Source organism: Dermochelys coriacea, chromosome 15, assembly GCF_009764565.3.
Source record: "Dermochelys coriacea isolate rDerCor1 chromosome 15, rDerCor1.pri.v4, whole genome shotgun sequence".
Lineage (NCBI taxonomy): Eukaryota > Metazoa > Chordata > Testudines > Dermochelyidae > Dermochelys > Dermochelys coriacea.
Window position 1 is genome coordinate 6,207,762 of NC_050082.1, and position 18,488 is coordinate 6,226,249.

General features: G+C 45.6%; 1 protein-coding gene across 3 annotated transcripts in view; it reads right to left on the bottom strand.

Moving 5' to 3' along the window:
- Window positions 1-929: 929 nt before the first annotated feature.
- Window positions 930-18,488, bottom strand: part of RBM19 (RNA binding motif protein 19) — a 114,522-nt gene continuing 96,963 nt past the window's right edge. For 2 of the 3 annotated variants that reach the window (XM_043497809.1, XM_043497811.1), the window contains exon 24: window positions 930-1,420. In XM_043497809.1, the coding sequence (XP_043353744.1) occupies window positions 1,266-1,420 (155 nt within the window). In that variant the 3' untranslated portion in view covers window positions 930-1,265. The remainder of the gene's footprint in view (window positions 1,421-18,488) is intronic. The other variant, XM_038373136.2, reaches the window with a different exon arrangement.

Below are 18,488 nucleotides of genomic sequence, written 5' to 3' on the forward strand. Positions count from 1 at the left end.
AAATTCTCCTTTTAAAACCTGAGCCACCAGCTGTAAGAGTCACCGACTCCTCCCCAGTGCATCCCCATCTAAGAGGGCATAAAACCATGCGTCTTGTGTTTGAGAAAGGGGCAGTGGTGGGACTCCCATCTCCTGAACTAGAGTCTGCCCCACTTGGCCCAGGTTTGCCCCTGTTCAAGGCTGGGCCATGCCTGGCATCCTGCAACCACTTCCCACTTGATGCTCAGAGCAGGATTTTCAAAAGCACCGTGCATCCGCCTAATGCTGCTTCCCAGTGATTTCAATGACAAAACGCCCATAGCCTTCAATGGGAGCAGAGTTAGGCCAATGCTGAGTGCATCTGAAACCCCTTCTTTACAGGTGGGAATGAATCAAGACCGCATCCCAAACTCCAGAATCATTTTAGGCAGCCACAAGATGTAACCTTCCAGGGAAGCCTTAAGGCACCTTCCCAGGGAGCAAGCCGACACTGTGACTGAAGCCAGTACTGGGCTCACATCCACTACCTTGGGAAACCAGGCAAATCAGGCCAATAGCAGAGAGAAGGGTTTTTTAAAGCTATGCAGTGACAAAACATATATATATAAATAAATAAATAAATAAATAAATAAATAGAAAATTTGCAGCCAACATGTGTGATCTGTTGCATCCTCTGTTAGCCAGAGCAGTTTTGACGTAAGACAGCAATTCCCAGGGGGAAGGGGGTGAAGTGAAATACTTTATCAGCTGTGTACATATGTAAACCAGTACCCCTGGCTGAAAAGCAAAAGCCTCTTTTCCTTTGAAACCAGGGAAGTGAAGGGCCACTGCTGGCTGCGAGCATTGACAGAAATGACAGGCACAGAGATGAACACTAACATTTTCACCTTCCTCGTGGGCTCGGATAAACAACCAGTTGTGGTTAATAGAAATAAAAAGGGATTCACCTATTTTTAGTAATAGTTTTGAATTTTTTTTTTAATGTACACGGATGTTTTTTAAATTATTCAAGCAGTAGGAACAATCAGTTACAAAAGCAAACGACTGATGTTCCCTTGGGGAGTAGCTTTCTCAGTCTGAAGGGCCAGCTCCTCAGATTGCAATGCTGGTGGGTGTGCACCTCGCTGAGGTGAAGGAGTTACCGTTCTAGCCTGAAATCCTTCTCTGGTTTAACAGGGCCTTTAACAGGCGCACACTGACGGACATGTGTTGCTCGCAGATGAAAAAAGCTCGTCTTCCACGTGTGGATTCAAGGTGCATTTCCCTTTTGGCTTTAGAGGACCTGGCTACCAGATCTGTGTCTGAAGCATGAATTGGTCCTCTGGTTTAAAGGCCTGGCATAACAGGTTCAGTTGGTAACAAATGTGCTTCATCTTCTTGTTTGCAGAATACAGAGGTGGATGGATGCCACTTGCTCTCTCTGTGTCCATCAGCAGACAACCTTAAGGAACAGAAAAAACAAAAACAAAAAACCATGTAGCATTGTTACCTTTCATCACTGTTTAGAAAGCAGGACAGAATTTTCTGCTACCAAATATACACAGCAGAGGCCAATGTACCAACAGCATGCAGTAGTGTGGAGGTGGGGGGAGGCTGAAAGTGATCAGACCAATGCACCTGAAAGCAGCCAGCCCTTGTGGTGGGGGCAAAGAGAAACAGACCCCTAAGTGAAGTCCCCTAAGCCACAGCCCACTAAGTGAAGTGCCCATTAAAAATGAACAATGCTGCTCCCCAGTTTTAGGGAAAAGTTTTAATACACACAAAATAAAGGTAAGCAAAATGGATGGAGGAGGAGGAGAAGAGAGAGAGAGAGAATGAGTAGAGGGACAGGGAGAGAGGGAGAATGAGAAAGAAGGGGGAGGGAATGAAAGAGCACACGCGCGTACCCATCTGGGCAATGCATCACATTGAAATTGCCCCGCATTAAAAATTCACCAGCCAGTGAATTTTCAAGGGATTTGTAGTAATTAGATGACAAAATGCTGGCAAATCTCAGGCTTGCCGAAGATGTTACTCAGGGGTCAAAGACTCGACACTTTTGGCTGGGTAATTTGTAAGTGTCAATCACACTCAGCCATCAGAGAGAAAGGAAAGATCTAACGGCTGAATTCTAACTAAGTCCACTGTTCTTGCCTTCAGCCACCCTGTCTGCTATCATCCTCCCTCGCTCCCGCCTTTATCTAACGCAAATGCAACTGCTGCCTCTTGCGAGGGACTCAAGACTCGGCAGTTTAAACACAGATTTCTTTTTTTAAACTTCCCGTTTTTTATTTTTAAAACCCAGATGCATGGAGTGAGTGAAACCTACATGGTTATTTTCATGTGGCTAGAAAGACAACTGCATGGAAGTATAACGACAGTCCCTGTCACTACAGGTCTTTCCCTGGTCTCCCCAAATCCCAGTGCCATTTCACCTACTGGTGGAAGAATGCATTGCTCCACATCAAGGCTTTCTCTAGCTGACCCTCAACGTGCCCTAGGCCCCGTCTCAATGGCTGGCAAATTGGGATTTTCTCATTTAGTCCCTTGCTACCTTCTTAGAATCACTTTTAGACAATGGCTCTTATCCCACCCCTCGTCGTCCCCCTGGCTCCCGGGAGAAAAGAACAAACCAAAATAAAGCATTTGCAGTTTAATTTGCCTCACATGATACAAAACCAAGATCTACTCAGGCTGTCACGGAAGACCCAGGCCTCGATCCTGCGATGCACTCCACATAGGAGTCCCTTAGGCAGCCCCACTGCATCTGAAGGGGATGAGCATGGGTGCAGGGGTTTAGTTGCATAGAGCGCCCAAGGGGTCTCAGTGAGCAAACCCAGTAATAAATCCCGAGTGCGGTAATCCAGGGAAAACTGCTGCATAAATGACACTAACCTGACCGAGCGAGTAGGAGAGAAAGGAGAGGATTTACTTCTTTTCTTAACTCATGAACCAGGATACCCTCCACTGACACACTCCCTTGCAGGAGGCTTACAGAGGTCAGAAGTTTGGGAATGCAACAGACGTGGCAATTCAGTGGCGAGCAAGATGAGACTTGTAATGCAGAGTCTTATGAAAGGGTCACCAGCCTTCAGTCACCAAGTTATAGACCCGAAGCCAGAGGAAGGGTAAAGCACAGAACTGGGAACAAAGTTTACTGGGCTCAGTTCTTGGCTCTGTTATGACTTCCTGGGCCAAACTCTGCTCTCACTCACACCTGGCTCAATCCAAAGTAACTCCACTTCGTAGTGGCTTCCATTTTAGGGTCTTGACTCAAACTTTGACTAACTAGTGCTCTATCCTGCAAGATGCAGTGAAGCATTTAAGCACGTGCTTATCCCCTTTGAAGTCGGTGGGATTCCTCATGTGCTTACATTTAATCACACGCTTTGGAGCTTGGCTGGATCTCGGCCAGACCTCAGCACCTTGCAGCCTTTGAGCCACACAACATTCCTGAGAGGAATGAGCTCCATTTTACGGATGGGGAAATGGAGACACAGAAAGGTTTGAACATTTGGCTTTAATGTGGATGCCTGAAGTTAAGCACCTAAATCCTTATCTTGGTGCCAAAATTAAGTGTCTTGATTGTCCACAGCACCCAGCGGCTTTGATGGGACCTGTGGAAGCTCAGCAGGTTCAACAATCAAGCTAAACTTATTCAGGTGCCTATCGTCAGGCATTCAGTTTTGAAAGTGTTGATTTAAGTGGCTTGGCTAAGGTCCCATCATCAGTCCTTGCAGTCTGAACACCACCTGGATCAATCTCTAGCTAGGTCCTTAAAGTGGTCTGGCTGGATATTCAACTTATGTCCATCACTGGCGATCTTAGTGCATCACTGAAGCTTTCAGCCAAGGTCCCCCATGGAGTCACATTCTATTCTCATCTACTACTAGTATAACCCCGGAAGCTGCCACTCTCGCCTTGTGAATCACTCCAAGCTCACACACGTTTAAGAGCAGAATTTGACACAAGAAGCCTGTAGCACAGCTGGGCATAGGACCCAGGACTCTTAACTGAAACATCATCCTCTCTCTAGGGGTACCCTGGGATCAATGCGTTTCAGATCAGGGCTCTGCTGAACCAAACTTCACTCAAGTTTATGGCAATCACCCAACTCCCTTTGATGGAATAACCACCCTATAATTCACAGCTGCTTATTCAGGCCACATTCAAGATACAACAAAAAACTGATTGATTCACAAGCGTGTGTGCAAGTTATTTTGGGTCACCAAAAATCACAGGGGCGTGTGTCTAGCTGCATTCACTTTACCCATGTTTTATGTGTTTAAACGATGTCATTGCCCACTCTCTAAACCCTGTGGCTCACATCTGTTTCTGGTCTGCCAGCAAGGAAGAAGGAAAAGTGTGAGGAGAGGTAACGACTGAGGTAGTGAAGGTGTAGGACTGTCATAAAAACCCAATGGCAAGTAGCTAAATCTAACCTTTTCATATAGCAGAGATTGGGCACTGTGACAATGACGACACAATCTAGGGCAACTGGGATTATACAGAGGGGACAATTTGGGCATCAAAACACCAAGAATTTTAGTGTGGGTGTGGCTGACCCATCAGACAGATCCCAGGGCAAAGCAGTCCTACCGTATGTGACAAAGAATTTCCAAAACACTAAAAAAATCTAAATCTCAAAAAAACAGCCCTCTTCCTCAATCCCTCCTGTGGGCTAAATTTTGTAAGATTCTGCATGTTATAGAAACACAGGAATGGAAGAAAGTTACATTTGAAAAGAAGAAATACAGTTTCGTGTAGCAATCTTGTCAAATCTCACTGTAGGGTGGTGTGACCGTTATATCAGTGGTAACTCAGTCAAACAGCATTCTGTTGATCTTGGCCCATAGAAATGACCTATGTAAATGAGCTAAGGGGACTGTTAATGTTGCTGTAGGTTTCGCCTTAATTTAAAAAGTAATTTAACAGCTGTGAAATGCTGCAACAACAGAGCAGATTTGAGTTGGGGCTATTTTTGCTAGCCAACAGCAGGATTTTAGTTCTATTATAAACATTTAAATAGCATTAATTTTGTGTTAGGGCACCTAGAACTTTGCAAAGGTGTCTTTTTTATTGTTATTTACATATAACGAAACTTGCAAAGTACACATGCTGGCAGGTAGATGAGGGCAGAGCTAAGGTTCTGTGGGGTATTTTATCTCTTCATTTTCCATCGTTCCTTCCTGTTTTTTTAGTGGAACTTTAACTTTGAATTTCTTGGCTTTCATCCATTTGTGTTTTTAAACTACAACATTCCACTAAAGTTTTTTTTTCCTCCCTGTAAGTTATTGATACATATTTACAACTTTAACTCAATGAATTTCTCCCTTGGGAATAGATAAACTATGGATCTGACCACATATACACACCCACATGTGCACAGCGAGTGAAAGAACCAAGCCACTGCTGCGATATCCCATTGATGATCTATCAGGTCAGACCCTGGTCCCAGGGAGATGCTCTCCAGAATTGCAAAGGAGCCAGCCAATGGAATATACTCTGCATTTAAAGTCTTTTAGGCTTCAGTTGAGCGAAACACTCAGGATAAAGTTTTCAAAAGGATGTAGGTGATTTAGCAGCTTAAGCTCTACTGAAAGACTCTTGGAATCTGAGTAAGACTCAGGCCTGGTCTACACTACAATGTTGCTCCCACCAATGTAAGCCCCTCACTAAACTGACTTAATTGCATGAGAGGCATAGCACTTAGGTCGCTCGCAGCCAACAGAAGGAGCTAGTATGGCCATGCAAACAATATTGTAGTGTAGACTTGCCCATAGGCTCATAAGTACCTGCGCCACTTTTAAAAATAGGTTTTAAGCTCCTAAGTCATTTAGATAGTGGCAGTGTGACTTGCAGCCACGGAATAAGGTCTCAGGATACGTGTTTAGGTGTGACTAAGCAGGAGCGACCCTCCAGCCTCTTCCTGCAGTTCCAGGAACATACCGATTGCCACATGGGATCAGCCCAGTGCAGTCTCCTGCCTGACAGTGGCCAGGACCAGCTCCTTCAGAGCACAGTCCCAGAAACCTTGCAGTAGACAACTGCAGAACATCCTGCCTATGGAGGAAGTTCTGCCCTAGTCCCTGCCAGTCAGAGGTCGTATGTCCTGGAACAGGCCAATATCATAAAACCCATTGTTTTTTCAAGGACTCTGTTTAGTCATATTGTACATCATCCACTCCCCCCATCTTACAACCATCCTCAAACTCTTCACTTCCTGTACCCTTTGGTTCTTGCCATCATGGCTTGACAGAGATAATGCAGCAGAGCTTCAATCTAACATTGTGGTCCATCTAATCCAGAAGCCTGTCTCCAACAGCAGCCAATGCAAAATGCATCAGAGAAATTCCCCAACACCTCCTATAAATACACTCCTATGTGCCACAATGTACCAAGGGAGGAATTTTTTTCCTAAGCTTAATCCGTTGATGGTTTTATAGTCTGGGATGAGGATGAAAGCTCATCTAATTGCTTTCCCCATGGAAAGCCAAGTAGTAGTCTTAGTGACAAGTCTAACCGTTTATTAAAAATGTCACCAAGATGTTTGACTCAGCCATATCCTGCCTCAGTGAGTTCCACTAGTTAAAAAAGGAAATAGTTTGATATGCAGTTATTAGTGTTATATTTATTGCCATTAAGTGCCCTCCTTTATTATAACAGAGTACACAGGCAACAAACAAGCCTTTCTGGGCAAAATTCCCTATTATATGAATAACTCATCTCAGCTCCTCTTGCTCATCTTTCCAATCACACATTTATGTTTATAAGCAGTGCTGTGTGCAATCATTTATACAGTACCTTTGTTCAACCTTGTGCCCCAGCATGGGAGTATTATAATGATCTGATGAAAAGAAAAGGAGTACTTGTGGCACCTTAGAGACTAACAAATTTATTAGAGCATAAGCTTTCGTGAGCTACAGCTCACTTCATCGAATGCATCCGATGAAGTGAGCTGTAGCTCACGAAAGCTTATGCTCTAATAAATTTGTTAGTCTCTAAGGTGCCACAAGTACTCCTTTTCTTTTTGCGAATACAGACTAACACGGCTGCTACTCTGAAACCAATGATCTGATGGGGACTGCTCCATCACTTGCAACACATGCAGTATACCTGCAGAACAACAGGAGGGTACTGAGGGGCAGCCATACACTCTCTCATTCTGCTGCTGCACACCATCGGCTCAAGCTGCACTGCCAGGGTTCGACACGCTCACAGCCTCTCATGTGAATTATAGTCTTGTGCTCCCAACTTCTTTACAGGTTTCAGAGTAGCAGCCATGTTAGTCTGTATTTGCAAAAAGAAAAGGAGTACTTGTGGCACCTTAGAGACTAACAAATTTATTAGAGCATAAGCTTTCGTGAGCTACAGCTCACTTCATCGGATGCATTTGGTGGAAAAAACAGAGGAGAGATTTATATACACACACAGAGAGAACATGAAACAATGGGTTTATCATACACACTGTAAGGAGAGTGATCACTCAAGATAAGCCATCACCAGCAGCGGGGGGGGGGGGGGGAAGGAGGAAAACCTTCAACTTCTTTATTCTCTCTCTGGCTGGTGAAGGTAATGGTAAGAAGAAAGGAGAATTCACAGCTTAGGGGAAAGTGGAGGGGGACAGTGGAGGTCAAAGGTTCTGGAGTTCCAATATTTCTTTATTTTCTTAAGTGACATGGGAAGATGCTCAATCCCACAGACAGTCAAAGAATTACAGCTCTGTATGTCTCTCTTCAGTTTAAACACACAAGGAAACCAGTGTGGAGGAGTTTAACCAATTAGTTTGGGGGCCTTTCCAACCTTTACTCCACAGTTCATAGTTCAGATCATTCTGGCCTAGCCTAGAAGGATTATAAAGTGGTTTGAGGCGAGACGGAGGTTCCTAGATTACTGGACATCTTCTGTATCTACTCGGAGGTCTGCAGGCCCAACAGATCAGTGTTTCTCTGGGCGCTAGACAACTCTAGGTGAATTGTAACAACTGTACCACACAGGGATAAGAGTCTTGTCGCCATTCCTTCCCTCTGGATCGACTGGATGCGTACAGGGCCTCAACTCTAGCTGGAGAGCGAGCATCACTACCAAGGGCAACCCAGCGCAGAGTACAGGATGTGTACGCTACTCCCCGAACAGATTGCTGAGACACTCATCCCAAAGTTGGGCTTTTTAAAGTACCTGGCAGATTCTACTGGTCAGGCTAGAACACCTTCCTCCCTTCCCCAAAAACACATGCTCAATGAAGTCAGCAAAAACATCATAGATGTTAAGGCCATAAGGGACCATTCTGATCTTTTAGCCTGACCTCCCAGATAATGCTGGATCATTTAAAGACCCAGAGAACTCTTGCTCCATTTGGTTTGGGGTATTCATTAGAATCATAGAATATCAGGGTTGGAAGGGACCTCAGGAGGTCATCTAGTCCAACCCTCTGCTCAAAGCAGGACCAATCCCCAATTTTTGCCCCAGATCCCTAAATGGCCCCCTCAAGGATTGAACTCACTACCCTGGGTTTAGCAGGCCAATGCTCAAACCACTGAGCTATCCCTCCCCCCATTCATTCCTGAACAACAACACTGGCTGGCTCAAATACACTGAGAGAGCCCTAGGTCCATTTCCTACTTCTCTTGCCCCTCCACCGAGGCTCCTAACCTCACTACAGAGAACGGCAACTCAAGTCTAGATCTCACTCTAGCTCGCAAAGGGCCATTACATGGAGCTACTGCACCAGCTCCAGTGCCGATGCTGAAGTCAAATATGGAAGGCACTTGTTGCCAATGCCCTCACAAGGGATGTCAAGATGTCTGCCTTCTAAACTCGCCCCTTCTGTTGCCATGTCTTGCAGACAGATTTTTATGCTATTTCGTCCGCATACAGCGCTGGTTTGCATATTTCACCGATTCTGGTCACATCGTGTACGCATATGCCTCAGCCAACGTTTGTTGATATTCTCTCTCCCTCTCTCCTAGATCCAGTTTGGGGTGAAAGCCTTCCTTATTAGCCAATTTGGATACCCATTTACTGTGAATTACTGAGCCTGATTATTATTCATGAATAGATAAATCTGAAATCTCTGAAGTCTCTGCCATGCAATTTTTCTCCCTCTCGAATGCATATATTTAAGGAAAATAGGAGGCAGTGTGCATCACACAGTCTCTCTCTCACTCACTCACTCACACACACCATAGAAGGAAAATCTGGACAGTGGCTTTTCACAGCCCTAGTTTACTTTTTAACCAGTGTACGTGGAGCTGCCACAATCAGCACTGATGTTTACTGAGATGGGACACAGTAATGCAGCTGGATGCTAGCACTGTATTACCTGAGGTGAGGGATGCTTTAAACTGGAGCAGGAATGGAAACTAGAAGTTACGGGACAGAGAGCCAACACCAGCCAGGAGCTCAGAAAATTGGAGCATTTTGACTGCTGGGTGCAGGAGGCTTAAGAACACATTCCAGCCCAATGCACACAACACTGGCTTACGACGATGAGAGTTAAAGTCCGACGAGGCAGGAGTAGTTTTGGGCTGCCATGCAATCTTCTATAATTGATTCCAGGTTCTCCAGCAGGGTAGGCAAAGGGTTTTTAAAATTTAAAGGGCATAACTAATGACGAAAGAATGTAATTACTAGCTAAGGAAAGAGTCCAAAAGGCTACATTAAAAAAACAAAAACAAAAAACCACCAAAGAAATCACAGCGCACCTGCACAAACAGCGGGGACTTGTACTGTGGACTCCACAATAATAATCACTGGCACTTATTGCATGCAGCCGTTTCCAGCCGGAGAGATACAAGGTATTTTACAGATGGGGAAACTGAGACAATGAGGTTAAGCAACATGACTACCACATTTCCTAGCTGCCCTTGCAGTCAAAGGGAATGAGGGAGGCAGTGTTGCCTAATGGAGAGAGCACTGGACTAGACTCAGGAGACCTGCGCTCTATTCCTAGCTCTTCCACCAGCCTGCCGAGTGACCCTGGGCAAGTCACTTTACTTCCCCATGCCTCAATTTCCTCATCTGTAAAAATGGGGATGACAATCCAGACCTCGTCTGTAAAGTGCTTTGAGATCTACTGGTGAAGTCAGGCATTATTAGTATTATTCTAAACTAGAGCTCGCTCATGGGTAGGGAATACTGCAGGCTCTTCCATAGCTGACCTTTGAGAGACTTTGGTAACTTCAGCTGAAACGCCAAGTTGCCTGCTTCAACCTGCAATTATTGTGCAGCTACAGGGAACCTGACAGGCTGGGGACCTGGGCTGAACCCCTACATCAACACACACAAATTGGAGTATTCGCACACACTCCAACTGGAGGCATCCTCTTCGGAAAATCTACAGCATGGTATGCAATTGCTTTGATAATCCAGTGATGCCCAGAATGGAAGAGAGAGTGCATTGGATGTGCATGCCGCTCAGAGAAGTGCAAAAGGGGCTAAGCCACAGGGAGTGACGCGACCATCTTTTCCTTTGTTGGTCATTGAGGAGAGCAGGCAGGGTTACAGAGGAGTAACACAGGAGAATGACCATCAGCACAAAACCACAGGAATACAGAGTTTACACACACCCTTGCAAGGATCCAGCAGCTGGCTGCAGCTCGACTGTGGAAAGGATTGAGTATGTCGCAACAACCTGGCAAGATGTGAGTTCTTCCTTCATCTCCATCAAAGGGCTAGGAAACAACGTTCACCGTGTCTGCTGCACTGGTTTCTTCTTTGAATTCTGCCTTGAGATGTAGGTAGGGTCTTGTGACAGAATACACCCCTGCATTCACTGCCTACACAATACTGTAATAATCTTTGTACAAGGTATGTCTTGTAAGGTTTCATTTGAAAACTCATAATTTGCTGCTCAGTATTGTCCTGATCAAATACGTGTGGCAACACTACGTAAAGTTATAAGATTCCCCAGCATGATACTAAGAGTGCATGTTCAAGATCCACATAGCACCAAACTGGTCCAAAAGGCCTGTCTTGAACAAAAGAGTGCATGTTTGCCTTAATTTGCATTTAAGCAGTAAACAGAGTCATTAAGCAGGAAGGCAAAACAAAGGAAGCTCAGACGGGGGGGAAAAAAACAGCAGGGAACATCCTTCCACACAGACTGTGTCTCCTAGTTCCCAGATGGAAATGTTTTTCAAAAGGGGGATGGAAACTATAAAAAGAAGAGGCAAACATGCCAAGCCACACCTCTTTCTCTCCCTGCCCACCTCATTCTCTGCATCTAAGACGACAAAAGGAAATGGCCCCTGGACTCCGGGAGAGGAGTCCTGACCTGAAAGTTTGGTCATTCATCTGCTGGAGCCTGCGGTGAGACAGTTTGCTTTGGAAACGAGATAGTTTAAGTAGATACTAAAAAGCCTTTTATCTTTATTTTTCTTGTAACCATTTCTGACTTTTATGCCTCATGACTTGTACTCACTTAAAATCTTTGTGTGTAGTGTGACAAAGCTCTGTCCTTGCCTCCGTGGGTCCGCGTTTCCTGGCGGATTTCGCTAGTCTCAGAGGCTCACTGTGACCCTCCACGTAACCCTTCTTTCTCTAGAGACAAGGGTCACAGTCTACTGAGCCATTTTCATCATAAGCCAGCAAGGGAGGTGAGGAGAAGTTATCCTTCCTTTCACAGTCTCTGTTGTCTCCCAGTCTCAGTGATTAAACAGGGGGCAAACGTGGGGAGGAGCCCGGGCCTACCCTCTACTCCGGGCTCCAGCCCAGGGACCCTAATAGTATCAGCTATGGTAGCTGACCTTTTAGAAACATGACATGTACAATTCCCTGGGCTACTTCCCCCACAGCAGCCCTCACTTCCTCAAGCTCCACTTCACCCTTACCTCAGGGCCTCCTTCCTTGTGCCTGATATAGCGTGTACTGCTTAGCCTCTCCAACAGCACAACTTCCTCCCACAGCTCCTGACATGCACACCCACCTGACTAACTGGGAGGTTTTTAACTAGTTTCAGCCAACCCCTGATTGGCTTCAGGTGTCCCAATCAACATAGCCATTCTCCCTGCCTTCTGGAAAGTTCTTCATTGGCCCCAGGTGTCTTAATTGACCTGGAGCAGCTTCCATTTCACTTAACCTGGTACCAGGGATTTGTTTAGCCTGGAGCTAATATATCCATCTCCCACTACTTTTCTATAGCCATCTGGCCTTGCCCCATCACAGTAGTTAATAAACTTCTTTTACTGTTTTATCTAATCCTATGGTTTTAAGTTGAACAGTCTGGGTAACTCTCTTCAAGATAATAAGCTGGTATATGATTGCCTTAAAGGAAAAAAACAGACTTAAAATATTTGCACTGTCCAGGAGAGGACTGGGTAGTCCAGGACATACATTTCTGGGAGAAGATCTGGGACTAGGGGTGTGCTGGTATAACCAAGGCTGGTAAGAGGCAGAGTATAACCTGCAAGCTGCAGTTACACACAGACACTCAGGGAGTGACTTGCATGCTGGAAGGGTGTTTGTAAGCGGCCCAGGTGGGAGCTACTACGGCAAGGCAGGGTAAGGCACCCAAGGTTGCAGGGCAGGGATGACACAGCTCTCCACTGGTGTGGATTGTGCCCCGGTAGGTCAAAGGCCTTTATTCAATTAGCCAAACAGATGCTGGGTTATCAGGTTCTCCCTTTTGTAAAGGTACAGCTGGAATAGAGCCCAGAGCAGCCCAAACCCACAACGTATGCTCCAGCCAGGGCAAATCCAGTAGAGACAGGAAGAAAATCATCTGGACCTAGGTACCAGAGTGATGCAAGGGGACACAAACATACACAGAGATCATCAAGTTTTCCTGAGTAGGCAGCAATACAAGGTGTCACAGTCACTGGGCGATGCTCTGGAACTACTCCATATGAAGCCAGTCAGGACTCTGGGGGAGCCTCCTCTCTCTGAGCAGACCGTCGCCAAAGCAAGCAGCTTACACAGCCTCGACCCTTTCTAGGTCTGACCTCGGAGCACTCAGCATCCCTTTCCTCACTGTGCATTTCCCGCAGCGTGTCCACCTGGGCAGGGCTCCCGGGGAAGCCAAAGGGCCCTGCACCCCAACTCCGCAGTGACTTTCAGCCAGCCAGTAAAACAGGTTTATTAGCTGACAGGAACACAGCGTAGAACAGAACTTGTTAGTACAGAAATCAATGACTTTCAGCCAAGTCCAACCTGGAGAGTCCTGTGCCCTAGACTCCCCCTCTTCCAGTCCCCCCAAGCAGACTGCCCTGTTTCCAACCACCTGACCTCTGACATGGCCATTACTCCCCCTCCTCATGTTTATCCTGCTTTCCGGGCAAAAGGTGTCACCTGGTCATATCCCCCTCCCGGGTCTCAGGTTATGAAGGGCACTGGCATAGCCTATGTGCAGACAGCTGGGCAGCCTCACCTGCCCCAAGGACCTCAGCAAAAATCACACACTCAATTCCCACCACCAAAATATTGGTGCAATACATAGGGAAACTGAGGTACCCACAGGATTAGTATAGGACAATAAGACTCGCTTGCAACATAAGTTGAATAAAGCCCCACTTCATCACACAAGGGTGCAATGTGTGAAACACCACCTCAACAGGCCTGGATGCTGGTTTAACATCTACAAGCAGATTGCAGGCTATGCCCTGTGGTTTCATTTCTGTCTGGGGTATGGGATGGATCAGAGAAACCCCACAGACCCTGGCCAAGATTTTCCAAAAGTGGCTAGTGATTTTGGATGCCCAATTTATGTTGATTTTCAGGAAGTGCTGAGCACCTGCCCTCTAAAATTCATACCCGTTGAAGATCTCACCTGATATGTTTATTACGGTCTGTATTACGTTGGTATTGTTGTTGTCCCTTAGTAGGTACTGCTGCCACTGAGGCCTTTGGCAACGGACAGCTATGCATTAAAGTTACGCTAAACCTTATTACTTTATCTAACCCAGTAAAAAGGCTACATTCTAATACAGCCCTGTCCCTGTTCTCTCCGCCCTCCCTGTGGTCTTTGGTCTATCGTTCTCTTCTTCCCAACACACAACTGAGCTGGATTCTTAGCTGGTGTAAATCAGCAGAATTCAATGGACCTATGGCAATTGACACCAATGGAGGATCTGACTGACAACACTTCATTTAAATATATATTTATTTGTTTTGTGATCCATGACGGGAGCTACTAGGCACTACTATAAATCAAAGAATAAATAAAACTAATAATTCTCAGCCAAAATAAACACATTAAGATGGAGGTCATGTTGAGAATGCACGTAAGGCTAAAAATCAATATAGGGATATTTGGTGAATTAACAATAAGGAAAGTGAAGAGTTTGTATTATTCCATCATTAGGTTCATCTGAGACCAAAAGAGGTCTTGCGATGGGTGCTACATTTCTTAAAGGACCCATTTACAATTTCATTTCAATTCAAACTAATTAATGGATATACTTGTATGTTGTCAGAAAATCCCTTTTGAGTAAGTGCTGTAATTTCAGGGGCAGGCTTCATGGTGTTCTTTGTACATAATAAAGAAGTTGAATCCTTGCTCGAAGAGTAAAAATCAACTCAAATTGTACCATGGAGCTATGATCAGCAACTCCATAATATTCTCTCTCTCTCTCTCTCTCTCACACACACACACACACACACACACACACACAAAAAACTGTGTAGCTGTGATCAGCACCCCATAACAATGCACACATACATACAATATATATGTACATACATGTAAAAGCTTTCTCCACCAACATTAAAGAGATTTATTTGAAACTAAATTGTCTGAAAAATTGGCCAATGCCAACTGCTGAATGAGATAAGTATCATTAAGGGAAAAGAAAGTCTTCATTACTTTCAAAGAGGAAAAGCCTGTACACCAATGGGGAATAACATGTTTTAAAACATATCAAAGGGTTAAATTAATTTTCATTAAAATTTAAATGTGAGAAGGCTCCCTTCCCCCCCTTTCCTGCGCCTTTGAACGTTTGACTGGCAACCATTTCATATTTCAATCTCGGCAGAACAAATTGAATTAGATGTTGAAACCAAACTCTGCTCTGTTCTCTAAAGCCTACATGCTCTGCTTGCGCTAATCCTTTTCGTTGCTGCTACAGAGCACAGAGACGCTCAGCAAGAAATCTGCCCTGCCATAAAAGACAATAAGAAAGGAAGGGGGGAGGGAAACCCAACAAACCCACAACCCCATCAAGCCTTGCTTAAGTTGTCTTCCACGTGTGCTTTAAAAAGACTGGAGTCAGAACCCCCATTCTGACCCCTCACCAGTTGTCATCAGGGTGGAATGGATATCAAGTATTTGTCGTCTTTCCATTCCTCTACTCACTCCCTAATCATTTGATACATACCTTTTAAAAATAGTTTAAAATGAACCAGAATCTCGACTTATCTTTTACATGATTTCCACCCACCCACACCCAGCCTTCTGGTTCTCAATTCCAAATATGCAAATTCCATCCACACAAGCCAACTGGAAACTTCCCCATCAAAAGATGCATCTATACCCAGCCCGTCTTCTCAATTTCATGCCATGAAATCATCATAATCTCGATGACCTCACAGCTACTGGAGATCAATAACAGGCCTTTCTGTTTGTTTTTTCCTCCCCAAAGCATAGTTGATAAAGGTACCACAGACTGAGCAGAAGACAGGAATGCCACAATGATTATTAATTGTTGATATCACTGTAGCTCTTAGGAGTCCTGTCATGGTCCAGATCCCATTGTGCCAGGAGCTGTACAAACCCAGAGCAAGAAAACAGTGCCCCTGCTTCAATCAGTCTTAACCCCATCCCTTTTACTGACAAGCTGACACACCACTTTAACCTTTCTGTGCCTCAGTTTACCAACCTGCAACATGAGGGACAATGTACATCCTGCCTCTTAAGAGGGTTGGGAGAATCCATGTTTGCACAGTGCAAAGCACCATAAGGGCTAAAGTGCCATTTCATGGACTAGTCTTTCTCCACTGCAGAGATGAACCTAAATCTTGGGCTTGGGTGTCAAGCAAAAGTGAGTTTGCCTATTACCAAATGGTCAAGTAACAAAACTATCAATGCAGTTAAGAGATTCATAGATTCCAAGGCCAGAATGGATCACTGTGATCATCTAGTCTGACTTCCTTTGTAACACCGGCCAGAGAACTGCCCCACGATAATTCCTAGAGCAGAGCTTTTAAAAAAAAATCCCATCTTGATTGTAAAAATTGCCAGTGATGGAGAATCCACCATGACCCTTGGTAAAATTACTCCAGTGGTTAATTACCCTCATCGTTAAAAGCTGACCCCTTATTTCCAGTCTGAGTTTGTCAAGCTTCCATTTCCAACCCCTGGATCACATTCGACCTTTTGCTGCTATTTGAAGAGCCTATTATTAAATTCTTGCTCCCCATGTAGGTACTTCAAGGTCCAGTTCAGAATGACTGGAACAGCAGGGAGCTGCAGACAACATTAAAGGGATGATGTTAGAAACCTTTGTTCCCTGGGCCCACAAAGGACTGGAACGGCAGAATGCTATGGATCAGGCCAGAGGTACATGGGGAGAGCTCTGTGTCTATTGTTGCCAGGCTCTACCCAGCCTGTGCTATTCCCAGCTCTAACCAATGCCCACCGCCCTTTCTCCTCACGCTGCTCCCTCCCCACCCCCATGTCTCTCCTCTTGCTCCCTTCTCAAGAGGGAGGTGTTAACAGCAGATGCATCTGGAGGCATCCTTATATTAGAGCCATTCCAAAAGGACAAATGGTATCTCAAGGCCCTGTACTTATTTCAGACGCACGGCATGGAGCAGACAGTTATTTAACCCAGCTTGGATTATTCCTGTGGTCATGTAGCCACCTTTCCTTTCATCAGCAGAGCCCTGATGCTGTGTGTGCTTCCGTCACAAACGAGAGCCTGGGAAGGCAGACATATTAGAAAGGTTATTGGTCAGCTGTAGGCCCAGATGTGTTTTGAGTCACTATTCAGGAGGCCACCGGTGTTGTGGGTTTAACAAAAGTCCAACAATAAGTAAGGTTATGAGCATCCCACTGCTAGGCGTATTGGTAAACGTCTCGCAACAATAGACAGCTATCACAGAGAAAAACAGCCTCTTGCACACTAATACACATTGCACACAAAACATGTGCCACTGAGAGCTGGCTGACTATCTGCACACACAAGGGCCTAGTTTTGAGGACACAGCTAAGACTGAAGGAGGGTGTGTGTGTGTGTGTGGGGGGGGGGGACCCTTTCCTTAGACATATTAAAACTAGACAGGGAAAAGCAACTGAAAACTAGGGAGCATCCCAGGATTGGCAGGAAGGTAGATGCCCTAATTGGCCTTCGTCATCCCGTGACCCCTGGGTAACCTCAAGAGGTTTATGAGCAGATGCCTTTCCTGACCTGTTCTACACACACAGTCCACAGGGCAGGTAACATTTTCAAAAGCACACAAAAATTAGGAGCCTAATTTTCAACTTAAGTGAATGGAACTTCAGCCATTTTGAAAATTGTACCCAGTCCGAGCTCACTTCTTTGTTGGATTTTGCTTTACCATCAGAGAAAACAACTCAGGGTCATGGCTTTGCCTCTTTTGATTCTGGAAGTTGCTCTGGGAATCAGGGGAATTGGAAGACAGACACTCTTGGTTCCACTGCAGGAGGAAGAAATTTGGAATAACTCAGGCCTCTTTCGGAGCCAAAGTTCAGACAATGTGTGTTGCTCTTGGTGGCGAACAAGTCTGTCTCAGGGGGTCTCCACTGTTGGAAGTCAATTTGTGATGGATCTGTGCAACGACAATATGTGTTGGTCACTAACTGCCTGCTCACAAGTCTGATTCCTGGGAGGTGATGGGCCACTGGTGTTACCCTGTTCTGATGGCAACTGTTCCAGAAGTAGATGGCTTTGTGGCAGATGGGTGAGGAGTGGGCATCCCCTTGCTTGTTTATCTAGCACATGGTCATCATGCTGTCTGCGAAGATCACCACGACTGAGTTTTGGAGAAGAGGCAGGAATGGCACACGGGCCACTCTGATGGCTGGGTTCTGGGACATACACATGCAGCCCCCTGTTAAATGGGAACCAAGTGACTCAGAGCTACAGGTGGTGCAAGTGAGCTGTCCATCCTGTCCCTGACACATCTGTGATCAAGATCCTTGCTGGGGAGGGGACTGAGAAGGGGAACCCTTTTCAAGTGTTTGAGGGTGTCAGCCAGCTCCAAGTGACATGATACAGTACTATCGCCTTCTCGTCTATCAGGTGTTTCACCGGAGAATAGACTGCCCTGAACCAGAGCTGGAGGGCATGTAGGTAAAGCCTGGCAAGTGGCATCACGTACACGTTGAGGTGGCTACCGGACTCAGCTGCATCGATTGCCCCAGTGCCAGGTGATCTGCGTCGAGGTCATCAGTGCTGATTTTGATGGGGTTTTCTTCCTGCCTTTCTTCTCACTGCTAGACCCCAGGATGCGGTGTCTGCTCAGAGAAGAACTTGCTGAGGGTCACCCCATGGGTTCCTCGGAGGTGGATGACTCCTCCAGGCTGAGGTGACATGCATCAACTGCTTGAGCAGGTGAAGTCTGAGCCATGTGTC